The sequence below is a fragment of the Callithrix jacchus genome, chromosome 1 (assembly GCF_049354715.1).
Source record: "Callithrix jacchus isolate 240 chromosome 1, calJac240_pri, whole genome shotgun sequence".
Lineage (NCBI taxonomy): Eukaryota > Metazoa > Chordata > Mammalia > Primates > Cebidae > Callithrix > Callithrix jacchus.
In genome coordinates this window covers 92,074,742-92,088,850 of record NC_133502.1, presented here as the reverse complement: position 1 = coordinate 92,088,850, position 14,109 = coordinate 92,074,742, and the positions used below count along the sequence as shown (strand labels likewise).

Genomic DNA, 14,109 nt, shown 5'->3' with positions numbered 1-14,109 from the left:
TGATACTTAGCATAAATTCCTTTTCAATGATTTCAGCTGATTAATAAGTGAGACTAAAATATCTTACTCTTCCTAGCCAGAATTTAAAAATGTAAGCATGCATTGAAAATCTCTAGGTTATGAAATACAGGTCTACGTTCACTTGTGAAGGATCTAGAAGAAATAAGACTGCAGACCTGGTAAAATTAAGTGTCTACTACTTCTATATTCTAGTCATTGCAACTCACCTCCTTTTACCTCTTACGTTGTTTTATTTTCTCAGGGAAGCAAAAAAATTTGTGAGTGAAAATGAAGGAGCTCTTGGGAAAGGAAAAGGAAAACGGTGGTTTGCATTTAAGATGATGATGGCCAAGGTAGGTATTCTTATAGTTGTCTGGTTTATAGCATATTGTCTAAGAAGGAGAACATTGAGTGAAAAAAAACTAAAGGGGTGAAAAAAAATCTCGCATTTGTATATATAAAGCACAAATACTAGTACGGTATATACACAGCCTATCTATGGTATTGATGTTTACAGAGGAGATTTAAAAAATTGTCCTTAGTGGAGTTAAAATGTAAAATAAGTAAAAAAATACAGACTTACTTGTGTGACTTTAGCACTTCCAAATATAAAAGATTGCGTCCTTTTTCATTTTCATTCTCTGGAAGTGAAGGGGTTCTGGTCAAGTTGTTTTCCTTGAAGTGTTTATATAGCTTTTCTCTACCAGAAACATTAACTATACACTGGACAGAAAATAAGAAAAAAATAAATGATACACTGATACAAATATAGATTTTGGGGAAAGACAGAAAAGCAACTAACATTTATTTAACACTTGCTATGTGCCAAGCACTGAATTGAATTCTTTCATAAAGTTATATTTAATTCTTACAGTAAAGTAGGAACACAGATATTATTATCTCCTCTTTACAAATGTTATACCAACTGTAAGCTAAATGTATTCCCATAAAGTTTTGTGAATAAAGTTCATATATCTTAATTTTCATATATATATATATATATATACACAATAGATTAATTTTGCCTGTTTCTACAGTTTAAATAAATGGAGTCATGTAGTATTTATGTGTCTGTTTCTGGCTTCCTTGATGCAATGTTACGTTCACAAAATATATCCATGTTGCTGTGGCAGTTACAGTTTATTTTTATTCATGTGTTGTATTCTATGGTATGAAGATCCCACAACAATTTATTTACCCAGTTTTTGTAGGTGGTCATTGTGGCTGTTTCTAGTTATGCGTTTTCTGTTCATTTAAAAAACTAATACACAATTATTAGTCTTCTGGTTTGTTGAAACAATAATCCAGACATTTGCTACAATAATGCCTGTCGGCCGGGCATGGTGGCTCATGCCTGTAATTCCAGCACTTGGGAGGCCAAGGTGGGCGGATCATGAGGTCAGGAGATGGAGACCGTCTTGGCCAACATGGTGAAACCCTGTCTCTACTAAAAAAATACAAAAATTAGCTGGGTATGGTGGTTCACGCCTGTAATCCCAGCTATTCAGGAGGCTGAGGCAGGAGAATCGCTTGAACACAGGAGGTGGAGATTGCAGTGAGCCCAGATTGCACCACTGCACTCCAGCCTGGGGACAGAGGGACAGAGCGGGCTCTGTCCCCCCACCCCCCCCAAAAAAAGTCTGTCAAAATGGCTGGCCATGAAATCTCCAGCAATACCTTCATCTGAAGGGCATTCTTGATGAAGGTGACTAATTTTGCCATTTTCATCCACCATATAGTATTTTAGGACAGCCAGCTTAACCTTCCTTTTCTTACGCATACTCTTCTCTGGAGTGGTGTAAGACTTTTTCCCTTTCTTAGCACACCATGAAGTCTTGACACAAGATGAAGAGTAGACTCCTTTTGAATGTTGTATTCAGACAAGCACATCCATCTTCCAGTTTCTTGTCCACAAAGATCAGTCTTTGCAGATCCGTAGATATTCCTATCTTATCCTATATCTTGGACTTTGCATTTTCTATTGTATCCCAGGGTTTAAACTCTAAAGTGATGGTCTTTCCCATAAGGGTTTTTTTAAGAAAATCTGTGTTTTGGTGGTGGTTCCACTGCAGAAGGCAGATGGAAAAAAAAGTGGGTAATTTTTTGAACTTCAGATTTATGCTGTTATCTAGACAATAGTGCCTATCCAGCACTCACATCATCCCAGCACGATATGCACACATACAAAGTTCTCTGCCACATTCTCATTCTTGCCAGTGGTCCTCTTGACCATGGATGACCCAACATTGGAGTTAAATAGAAGGAAGACCTTTTGTAAAATGAATTTTTGACTTGTTTTCTTCTCTTTCCATTAAACTGACTACTCTGCCTCTACCAGATTGAAGTGTCTCATGTCATAAAACTTACCATCCTGTATTGAACTCACCTATTTGTACACAAACTACTCTAATAGATCAGATGGCTTTCAAGACAGGACCAGGAAATAAAAGAAAGAAAATAAAATTTGGTCATATTGAGTCCTCCATACCATGAATACTAAATGCACACTCTGTTCCGATCACCCTATCATGTGCTAACTAATTCCCTGCTTTCTTATTGTCTTACAGAGTCAGTAGCTCTTTCCGAGTGGTCTACATATGTCCCATAACATAGGGGATTGATCAACATTATTTTTACTGAATTAAATTGGTTTGTGGTTAGCAGAGAACAGGGAAATAAGTGAAATCTACTGTTTCCCCTTTTGACTAGAAAGAGGTATTTGATGCCAGAGAGACCTTTCCAAGCTCATTGCATTGTAATGTTGTGAGATGGGGGGATAAACATCTTCACAAATCAAGAGGCTGGACTTTACTGTTGTGTTTGACCTTCTTTTCAGAAATGGGCAAAATTCCTCCGTGATTTTGAGAACTTCAAAGCTGCGTGTATCCCATGGGAAAATAAAATCAAGGCTATTGAAAGTAAGTGCTCATTGGATCTCAGATGGAGAAGGTTGTCTTAGAAAATATCTTATAAGCTTATCAGATGCCTTTCTCAGTTTCTGGACTTTGGGAAGACTGGAAACAAACAAACAAAAACCGCCAAATAAAAAAAAAGCATTGTTTGTGACTGCTTTGGTCATTGTGAAGATTTGCTAGCACTTAACCAAGGACAACACTAGGGACCCCACTTTCATGTTCTACCTTAGTCAGAAACATTACCATTCTAAGCTGATTTTCTTTCCTATGCAGGGAAGTCACTGCTGTGCACAATGACATTGAGTCATCTTATTTGAAAGGCAGAGATTTTATTTTGGCAATGAGCATGACATTGAGAATATACACTCATGAATGTTAGAGAGTAATCAAAATGAACAATGTTTTAAAATGTGAAGATGCCTTAGTCTGGGCACAGTGGCTCATATCTGTAATTCTAGTACTTTTTGGGAGACTGAGGTGGGTGGGTCACTGGAGATCAGGAGTTCAAGACCAGCCTGGCCAACATGATGAAACCCCGTCTCTACTAAGAGTACAAAAAATTAGCCGGGCCTGGTGCTAGAGCCTGTAGTCTCAGCTACTTGGGAGGCTGAGGGAAGAGAATCACCTGAACCTGGGAGGCAGAGGTTGCAGTGAGCCAAGATCAAACCACTGCACTTCAAACTGGGTGACAGAGGAAAACTGTTAAAAAAAAGAAAGAAAGAAAGAGAGAGAGAAAGAAAGAAAGTAAGTAAGAAAGAAAGAGAAAGTAAAGTCTTAAAACCTCATTTTTAAATCTCTGAAGTGGAATAAGCAATAGTCATCCAGGAACTTGCTATCTAAATATTCACATTGTGCCTTTATTTTGTAGAATATTCATAGGAAAGAAGGAAGGAGAATGCAGCTAATCAAAAATCTGTTTAGTTCAGTGCTCTAGGGTTAGAATAAGGCAAATACAAAGTTTAAAATATTGTAAATAAAAATGGTAAATTTTTTAAAAAAAACAAGGAATCTAAAAAAAAAAAAGGGATAACATTTGAAGCTATTTTGAGCACAATCTTGCCACATTCTGCTTTCTAACGGTTTCAACTAGGATCTGATTTTTATCCATTCCGCTCTAGATTGGAGGCAGGTTTTCCTGCTGTTTAAGTGTGGTGTTGTATAATTAAAATGGAGGCTCCATAGGGAGATAACACAGCTGATGGATAGCTTGTTGACATGACTGGACATGTTTTAGGAATGGCTCACCTTCGGTTCCCTATCTTTCAATATCGGATGATAATTATTAAGTGGCAGAGAATTAAAATACATCATCTCGTTAATTGTACCCCCTTCCATACCTTCCCGATGCCATTTCTTTCCTGCTTGAATTTCCTCTTTAACACTTACATCTAAAATACTGTATCTTTAATATAATTTTTTGATGTAGTCTTAATTCATTTTATTTTACATTCATTCTCCCAATAGGGGAAATTTAGTTTTGTTCACTCCTGGATTCTATTTGGCACTTAATAAATGTGTATTGAATAAAATTACAGACAAACTCTCTAAATGTCTACCATTCTAGGGAAAAAAAGAAAGGAATTCAGACACGTCAAAAAAGAGCAAACATCATGGATTTCTTAGGTTTCAACTGTACAGCTCAAATGTGGTAGCTTGAGTGGCATTGAGAAACAAAAGGCCACTTGGAATATTAAGATCCTGATACAATCTACGTGGTAAGAACTCTGAATTTGGTCTTCGCTTTGCTGCAGATTAGCTGTTTGACTTCAAACCAGTCATTTAACCCCTCTGGACCTCAGTCTACTAATTTATAAAATTATAGGGCTGAGTCTTGATCAGTTGTTATATATATCCTAAGACATTTGTAATTAATGATTGATAAACACATACATTTGAAAATTATTTTTAAAGCACACGAGAGTAGGCTCCAGCCTATCTTAATAGTAATATCATGCTCGTTTGTGTTCCAGTCAGCTATATGCAGTGAAACAGAAACAGACAGAATTATTTTTATTGCCAGAAGTTGCACGCAGCAAGAGTTACACATATGACCACCATCCATCATGAATGTCACAGTAGAAAAGACAGATTGAGAGCTATCCAGTAATAACCTTCACTTATCTCCTCCCTTCTTCTAGTAAATTTAGAAAGCCAAGCTGGAAAAGTCAGGCAAATGTGGATTATTTTTCTTTCCATATATAATTTATGATTTGATTAATTTGTCATGACTTCTTCACTGTTAATAGTGCTTTGTCTCAACTGTGAAGAATGAGCTTTATTTTTCCTTATATCAGTATTCACCAAACCACCATTTATTGAGTGCTACCATCAGTCAGACACTCTAGAAACATTATTTCATTTAACCTTCAATGTTCCTGCAATGTGCACATTAACCTTCCTATTTTACAGTTGTGGTTAAATAACTGTCCCAGAATTAGTAGCATAGCTGAGATAGAAGGAAGAATCTGTCTGAGTTCAAAAACGTATGCTTTTCCATGTGTTATGCTGCTTTTTCCTTTGGGGAAGGTTTTATACACTTTTTCTTTTAAAATATGTTTTGCACCAGTTCCTAAAAAGTATTCTACCAGGCCAATGGCAGGATGAGTAGTTATAGATTTTCTTGATCATTATCAAAGAATTATTTTTCACTTTCTTATGTATTAATTTTGAGTGAGTGATTTCTTTAATTATATGTTTTGTATTCTATAAGATGCTTAATGTCCTAAGATTTTAATGATAATTACGAGATTTGGGCTACAGTATTAGGTCGAAAAATATATAACCTATCTAAGAATATATTATTAGAGCATTGGATTGGACTATCTTATAAAAAGTACCCTACTATGTATAGGTAAAGCATGTATCTGTGATGGTCTTTGAAACTGAACTTAATGACAAATGGGAAGAAGTAGGACATGCAATTGATTTTCTAAGGGTTGAGGACTTTTTGACCCCTACCAGCTCTATAGTTTGGACAATCTGTTTAAATCTCTAGTCCTCTGTTTCTACATTTGGGGCTACTGCACCGTCTTGCGTTTAATGAGTCACTACACAAAGTATTTCCAGCTCAGCATTCTATGATGTATAAGTTACAGTCAGTTTTATGTGTATATGTAAGCATGTGAAATTCATTAATTCATACTTTTGATAAGTCCTCAAATATTTAATGCAAAACAGACTTATACTAAGAGAGGACTGTATAACTGCCTCCTCAAATACTTTTCAAAATAAAGTTGGTTAACTATGTACACTACTTATAGAATATATATCTAATTATAAAATTAATATAAATTCTTTTCTCTTAAATAAATGGCCATTTAATCTTACAAAGGCTTCAGAAATACCATTGTATTCCTTTTGGACATCAGAATCATCTAATATATATCTTGTTAAATCCTTGGAATAAGCCTGACATTATTGATGAACTGAGCAAATTCTGGATACCTAACATGTCTCCTTCGGTGTGTTTCTAGGCACTATCACTGCTGATAAAGACACGCAAAGACTCTACACTCATTAATCTTACATCCAAATGGGTTGATATGTGTATGCTGGATGGAGAATTATAATATAAGCAGATAAATATTGAAGGTAATTGTGGATTTTAGTAAGTGGATTGGGCAAAAGAGGAGCTGTGGCCTTCTATTCCCAACAGCCTTTCTAATCCACCTTGCCACACTCTCTGCTCAATGTCTAAATAATACTGAACTATTATTGCAAAATTTGGTTTTAAAGGAGTCCAAAATTAACAGCCTTCGCTAAATTTCCCCAAAGCTCTGTCCAATAATTTTCAGAATCAAGAGTGGAACTCAAATCAGAGTCTAATATTCATACGGTTTCCCTCTTGATTCCAGTAAGACCTAGATCTCTTTATTAGCATGAAGTGGATTCTCACCTGATGACTCCTAACTCTTTTTACTTAAGGAATAGATCTGATAATTCCTGCCACAGAGTATATTGTGAAGTTATGCATCACATGGGAATATTATGGAGTTCTACTGTCATGTCAGCCTTAAAAAGATCATGCCTAAAATTCAAGGGTTACTCTTGTGGACACATCTTATTAATCTCATTGAATTGTACATTTTTCTAAAGCAACTGCATATTTGTACCCCCAGGAAAAATAATCTATACCCATTGTGATGCCAACATTATTGTTAAGACCATAAATTAAATAAGTGAATGTATTTCTAGCTGGTAATTACAAATTTTTCTCAGGATCAAAATCTGCTTTTTCCTAATAATAGATTACATCATCAAAATTATGGTGTTAGAAACCTATTTTTTTCAGACTGGAAATAGCTTTGGATAGGAAATCCAAAGCAGAGGGCATAAATCTTATGTTTCCTTGCTGCCCTAAGCACTCTAGAAAATACAAATCAAATTTGTCACTTTTAATTCCCTACCCCTAAATGGTTTGAAAAAATTGTGCTTCATATCCTAGCCTAACATAATGGTATTTAGATTGTAGTCACACAGCAGGTCATTTAATTGGTCTTTTCCCATTTAGAAGTGCTCATATTTATCTGCTTGTCTTATTACCCATCTGTTCAAGAGGAAATTATGTGTTATGACAAACTACAAATCACTCTGCCTTAATAATAAATAACCCGAAAAAGTTGAAATTTTAACTTTAACTTGAAATAAATGAATAAATTCAGGACCAAGAATATGCCTAAGCATAAAGTCTCAGTTTAATACATATCAGAGATTCTGTTTTTATAAATTAATAATTTACTGTGAGAGCAGCATTTATCAGTCTGATTAAAGAAAAAATAATTGGTCATTGTGAGCATGATATTTGTGAATTTGACTGGCTTTAACCGATTGATAGATATTATCTATACCTGTTTCTGACACACATGTCCATTGCATATTTATTATATATATCATAATTTTAAGAAAATTAATCAAAGTATGTTTTACTTAAGGGGCCATATAGCAGTGTGGCTAAGAAAGTTCTAGATTTGGAATCAAATGCCTATAGCTCAAGACTGCCTGGTTTAGAAGCCTCATCTTCATTTGTACTCTACACACAAGATCTACTAGAAGCTAGTAGATCTGAGAGGCTTCCTCATCTACTAGCTGTGTAACCTACAGACCTAAGTCTCTGTAAAATGGGAATAGAATAATTCCCATCTCAAAGGGATTTGCCAATCATTAAGTAAGTTAATATATACAGATCAAATTGGTGTTTGAAATAAAGATTCATTAAATGTTACCTATTATTAACTACCGTGTTTAAGTTTTTGTTTCCCAGTTCATAGTGGGACTAATAATACTTAACCTCATTAAGTTCTAGTGACAGCATAATGAGTTGTTACTGATAAAGTTCTTGGTACACATAACTGACCATCAAGATATGCTAGCTATTATTATTATTATTACTCATTTTGCTTCCTTACACAAATAAATCAGTTTTAAGACCAAGTGTGTAGGCATTGCTATTCTTTTAGCCACACTATAATCAGGCATTTCTTTGTAATGAACATCAGTTTTAGTCAACAATATCCAGTAGGATAGAACCACTAGGCAAAAGGGATATGAAGGGAAAATTTCTTTATTTTTGTGTTGGGCAGGAAAAACTGGAGTTTTGATGGCAACCCATTTTTTCATTTTCTCTCCTTTAAGATCTGCGTTTGTATTGTTACTGTGCTTTCTCTTCTGCCATTGACAGGTCTAGTGTAGAAGAAATTTTGTCTCTGGATTTCTTAGTTTCTTCCATCTGTGTTTGGGTTTTTCCTGTAATCATTCTAGTTTTAATAAAATTTGTTAGCCTGCAATTTATTTTCCTTACATTTAGGATTCTGTAAAGATTCAACCTCCACATAAAATAGTTGTGAAACTACCGTCAAATCTGAGAAATGGAGTTTGGAAGTTTTGGACTCTGAAGTATATTTCATTATAATGCATATGCATGTTGAAGGAGGGGATACTTTCTGAAACATCTTAATCCACTACTCTCTTTTGCATTTAGGTGTATTTGTACTCTACACACAAGAAACTCATTTGCCAGGGTTTTATATAGGTGCTGAGAGGATGGGCTGTGGCAGTAATTGGAAGAGCAAAATGTAAAAAGGAAGGAAGGAAGACAAGAAGGAAGGAAAGAAGGAAGGGAAGGAAGGAAGACAGGAAGGAAGGAAAGAAGTAAGAAAAAAGAAGGAAAAAAGGGAAGGAAGGAAGGAAGGGATTAGAATCCTATATGCAGGACTTTATACTGGAGGATCTCACAAGTGATTCCAGGGAAAAACTTACCTTAATACCTAGCGACCAAGGCTTTCCTCCAGTAAATGAGTAACTGTAATGAGTAACAAACTGGGAATCCACTGCCTTCAATAAAACATGATGAGTGAACCTGGCTGAGCAGCCATCAGGTAGCTGTTACCAGAGAATGTAGATAACAGCCATGAAATGGTATGAAGTCACTGGGAGCCAGGTGGGTGATCAGATTTCCTAGGAGAAGCAGACCAGTGCACCTGGTGACAGCACTGGCCTGGAGTGGGGTAGGATTGTTTATCAAAACCACACACCATTAAAACCTTATAGAACTCTGCAGTCCTTGACAATGTGAAATCCCAAATTCTCTTTCGAGCATAAAGAAAAATTCTCAGACTTCAAAATCATTTATTTCTTCCAAAATATCCATTTAAAAATTTAATTTTTTTTTTTTGAGAGGTGGAGTCTCACTCTGTCACCCAGGCTGGAGTGCAGTGGCACAATCTTGGCTCACTGCAACCCCTGCCTCCTGGGTTCAAGCGATTCTCCTGCCTCAGTCTCTGGTGAGGCTGTGATAACAGGCACGTGCCACCATGCCTGGCTAATTTTTGTATTTTTAGTAGAGACGGGGTTTCACCATTTTAGTCAGGCTGCTCTTGAACTCCTGACCTCATGATCTGCCCACCTCGGCCTCCCATAGTGCTGGGATTACAGGTTTGAGCCACTGTGCCTGGCCAGATTGACTCTTAAGTTTCTAAAAAAAAACTGACACTGAGTTATGGGAATAAGAAAGATGATATGTAAAGAATAGACAAAGGGGACCGGCGTGGGGGCTCACTCCTGCAATTCCAGCACTTTGGGAGGCTGAGAGGCCAAGGCAGGTAGATCACCTGAGGTCAGGTGTTGGAGACCAGCCTGCCCAATATGGTGAAACCCCATCTCTATTAAGAATACAAAAAATGGCCGGTCGCGGTGGCTCATGCCTGTAATCCCAGCACTTTGGGAGACCGAGGCGGGTGGATCACCAGGTCAAGAGATCGAGACCATCCTGGTCAACATGGTGAAACCCCGTCTCTACTAAAAATACAAAAAATTAGCTGGGCATGGTGGCACATGCCTGTAATCCCAGCTACTCAGGAGGCTGAGGCAGGAGAATTGCCTGAACCCAGGAGGCGGAGGTTGTGGTGAGCCAAGATTGCGCCATTGCACTCCAGCCTGGGTAACAAGAGAGACTCCGTCTCAAAAAAAAAAAAAAAAAAGAATACAAAAAATTAGCTGGGCCTGGTGGTGGGCGCCTGTAATTCCATCTACTCAGGAGGCTGAGGCAGGAGAATTGCTTGAACCCTGGAGGTGGAGGTTACAGTGAGGCAAGATTGCACCACTGCACTCCAGCCTGGGCAACAAGAGAAAAACTCTGTCTCAAAAAAGAAAGAAAGAAAAGAATACACAAATGTCCAGAAATAGAGCATTACTATCCTGTAAGGTCAGCCTTCTCTAAGTAAGTAGAGGCTGGAATTTGCTCCCCACGAGACTTCATTTTCATTGATAATGTTGCCCCACTGATAATATTTCAATGCTAGAAGGCTCCAGAAAATCACTGGTCAAGAGATGTTTAGCCGAATGAGACAGAACACATGGGCTGATGCAGCCCGGGACTGAAATGATTTGTTTTTTTTCTTGGGCAACTGACAATGATAATCTGGAAGATTGGAAAAACTAGCAACTTGGTGCTGAATCTGAAATGACCATCAAAGAAACATTTGCTTTCGTAAATCTATGAAATCTGAACCTAAGACTTAAATTCTTGATCTTTCTTTTTCCATTCTCTGCTTTAAGAAGATGCTTTTATTTTTTTCTGTCAATAAGAATTAACCAATCACTTTACTTTTCACTTTGGGGGACAGGGGTGAGTTGACTGAACATTCTTACCTATTGCCTGTTCATTCCCCAAAGCTGAAATGGTTTTTTAAAAGTCATGCTCATCACTGCTTCCTCTGGCCCTAAGGCTTAACACTTCTCAATGACTTCCTACATTTTAAATAAAATTCTCACTCTTTACCATGTGTTGAGAGGCCCCACACACTGTGTGTGGTTTGGCCTCTCCATCCTTATCTGTCACCACTTTCCCTCATTCACATACTCCAACTGCACAGGCCTGAGTTTTATTCCTCAATTGTCCCAAGCCCTTGCCACTCAGGATCTTTGTTCTGGCTCTTTTCTCTGCTTGAGCTGCTCTTCCACAGTTCAGCCTGTTGCTGTCTCTTCCTCAAACTTCATATCTCTGCTTAGATGACATCTCTGATATTCTTTCCTTGACAGACCTTTCTAAAGCAACCCCTCTCAATACTTTCCCTTCCCTCTTGTAGGACCTGCTATTATCTCTATCTCTGTCTCCTATCATCTGTATCTATATCTGTCTATATCTATATCTAATGTCTATGTCTCTATCTCTATATCTTTCTATGTATCTTACATATTTGCTATTTTCATACTTCACTAAAATGCAAGTTCTATTATAGCAGCCACCTTATCTATGACATTGCGCTTCATATCTAAGATAATTTCTGGCATAAGATGTATGGAGTGAATGAATGAATTTCAGCTTCTACACCACCCCTGTAAAATTCCAGTAATTGGGGAAACAGCAAGAGACTGTTGGTAAGATAACTATTTGTAAAGGATGTGGTAAACTTTCTTTGAAAAGGACATTGTTTGCCCGAGAAAAAGGGTAGAAAATGGCAGTAATTATAATTATAGTAGTAGCTAATTACTAGCTAGGCACTGTAGTTACCTTTACATATATTTGCTCACTTCTCAGTATTCAATCAAGGAGTAAAATGCCCTCTGCAGATGGCAATCATGGCTGCTCAGCAAAAGGCAGCTTTTCCTTGGATGGACTCTGAGGTCAGGTCACACGCACAACTGCATCCTGCGTACCTTCTCCATTCCACGTGACAGGGAATGTTTCCATCATGATTAACATTTTCTCTTCCTGAATAGAGAGAAAAGAATGCTGTAGCTTTACATATAAAAAGGACCAATGTCTCACTATTAATAGATTTATTTTGGAAGGCAACCAAGACAAAGCTCTTTTTCGTTTGTTTGCTTTGATCTCCCTTCAAACGTTTTATTTTCTTTGTAATAGGTCAGTTTGGCTCCTCTGTGGCCTCATACTTCCTCTTCTTGAGATGGATGTATGGAGTTAATATGGTTCTCTTTATCCTGACATTCAGCCTCATCATGTTGCCAGAGGTGAGATCTGACTTCCAGTTTACAAAAGCTGCTGAAAAATGTTTCTCCTAGAAAAGGATTTATCTCATCTTTAACAGTAGAATAATTAACTGGCTATGTTCACCTCTTAGAGTCATAGGATTTGTAATGAGATTAACCTTCAAAATGGTGCCCATGGGCTAAAGGTCCCCATCCTTGCACCAAAGGGCGTGTGAGCCTCCTGAAATTATACAACTTATGTGTAATTTCACATGAATGTTTAAATATGCAGTTTCCCAAGGGGGTCCATGTTCCTAAACGTTAAAAACTATCATTCCCGAGGAAGACTTTGACATCTTGTGAGTTGTATTTATTTATTTTGCCAAGTTAGCTTTGAAAGAAATGCTTCTTTAATGTGACTCAAAGCCTCCAGATTTTCTATACTGAAGAAACACAAAATGAACATGTTCCCTCTAAGATATAAAGATAATGCCCACCACACACACACACACACACACACACAAACACACACACACACATTCACACACACACACACACAGTGGGATGGGATGAGAGTGGGAGTGGGGTCTTAGCTGATGTGGGGAAAGGGGCAGCTGAGGCCAAAAAGCTAGATTGAGGTCAGAGCCTTCACCCATATAAAATTAAATGATTCTGATGCCTTTGAATGCTTACCTTACAAAAGTTGGACTAGGTTTTATTTAATCTACAAAGGACCTTTTAGGACCAGTATTTCAAAGCAAATTTGGTCCATACAGCATCCACAACGGCCAAAATTTGGTCTTTTGGGTGACTTTTTATCGCAATAGCTTCAAATCAGTGCCAGTTTCTGTAGTAAGCCTCCCATTAGCATCATCAAAATGATTTACATTCATAAAGAGATTTGAGCTTGTAATAGTACAAAGCACTTTCACTTCCTTTTTTTTTTTTTTGGCTTGAAAAATTTGAGTTTATATGCATTGTGGAGCTTAAAAGCATAATAAGACATATACTCCCTCTAGGAGAATCTCATACACTAAAAGGGGAAACAGGTAAAATTACAGAAACAATTATAATACCAAAAAAAAAAAGATAAGTAATAAGAGTGATAAAGAGTACTACTGTGGGTCAAATGGGAAATTATATCTTGTTAAAGGCGGAAAACCATGCCCAAGATAGCAGTGACACCACCACAATAATGCCAAGAGCAATGTCAAACATTTGCTCAAGACTTCTATGCTTCAGCACTGTTCTAAACCCCGTATACATATTAACTGTTTAAATCCTCATAACAATTCTAGGAGAAAAATAAGATGCAGAGATGATACTTAAACCAATATGCACCGATGATACTCAACAGAGATGACCCTTAACATAATGTTCAGGGTCACTAGGAAGTGGCAAGGTGAGGACTCAAGCCCAGGCAGTGTGTCTCTACAACCCACATTCTACCAACTGCACAAGGCAAATAAAGCTCAGGATTTGATGAAACAGCAATAAACCAGCCACAGGTTTAAAATTCCAATCACTAAACCAATGAATACTTATTTACCGTACCCCAGTATTTTCTTATTTGATGATGAACGCAAATCTTTCAACATAATTTAAGGGCTATAATTATGCATTTATGTTTTAAAAACATTTCAATACGTGTCCATTAAAACTCAATATTCATCTGGGAAACCCTGCAGACATTGCCTGCAATGTAGCTAACGTGTAACCATGTAGTATTGTGTTTTGCAATGTGAAATTTCTCTGAAGCTTTATTAGC

General features: G+C 37.2%; 1 protein-coding gene across 1 annotated transcript in view; it reads left to right on the top strand.

Annotated features, from left to right (window-relative positions):
• The window catches only part of TMC1 (transmembrane channel like 1), a 135,876-nt gene that overhangs the window by 45,845 nt on the left and 75,922 nt on the right, over positions 1-14,109 (top strand). Inside the window, exons 3-5 of the mRNA XM_035302443.3 lie at positions 263-353; positions 2,837-2,918; positions 12,277-12,383. Coding sequence (XP_035158334.3) covers positions 263-353; positions 2,837-2,918; positions 12,277-12,383 — 280 coding nt within the window. The remainder of the gene's footprint in view (positions 1-262; positions 354-2,836; positions 2,919-12,276; positions 12,384-14,109) is intronic.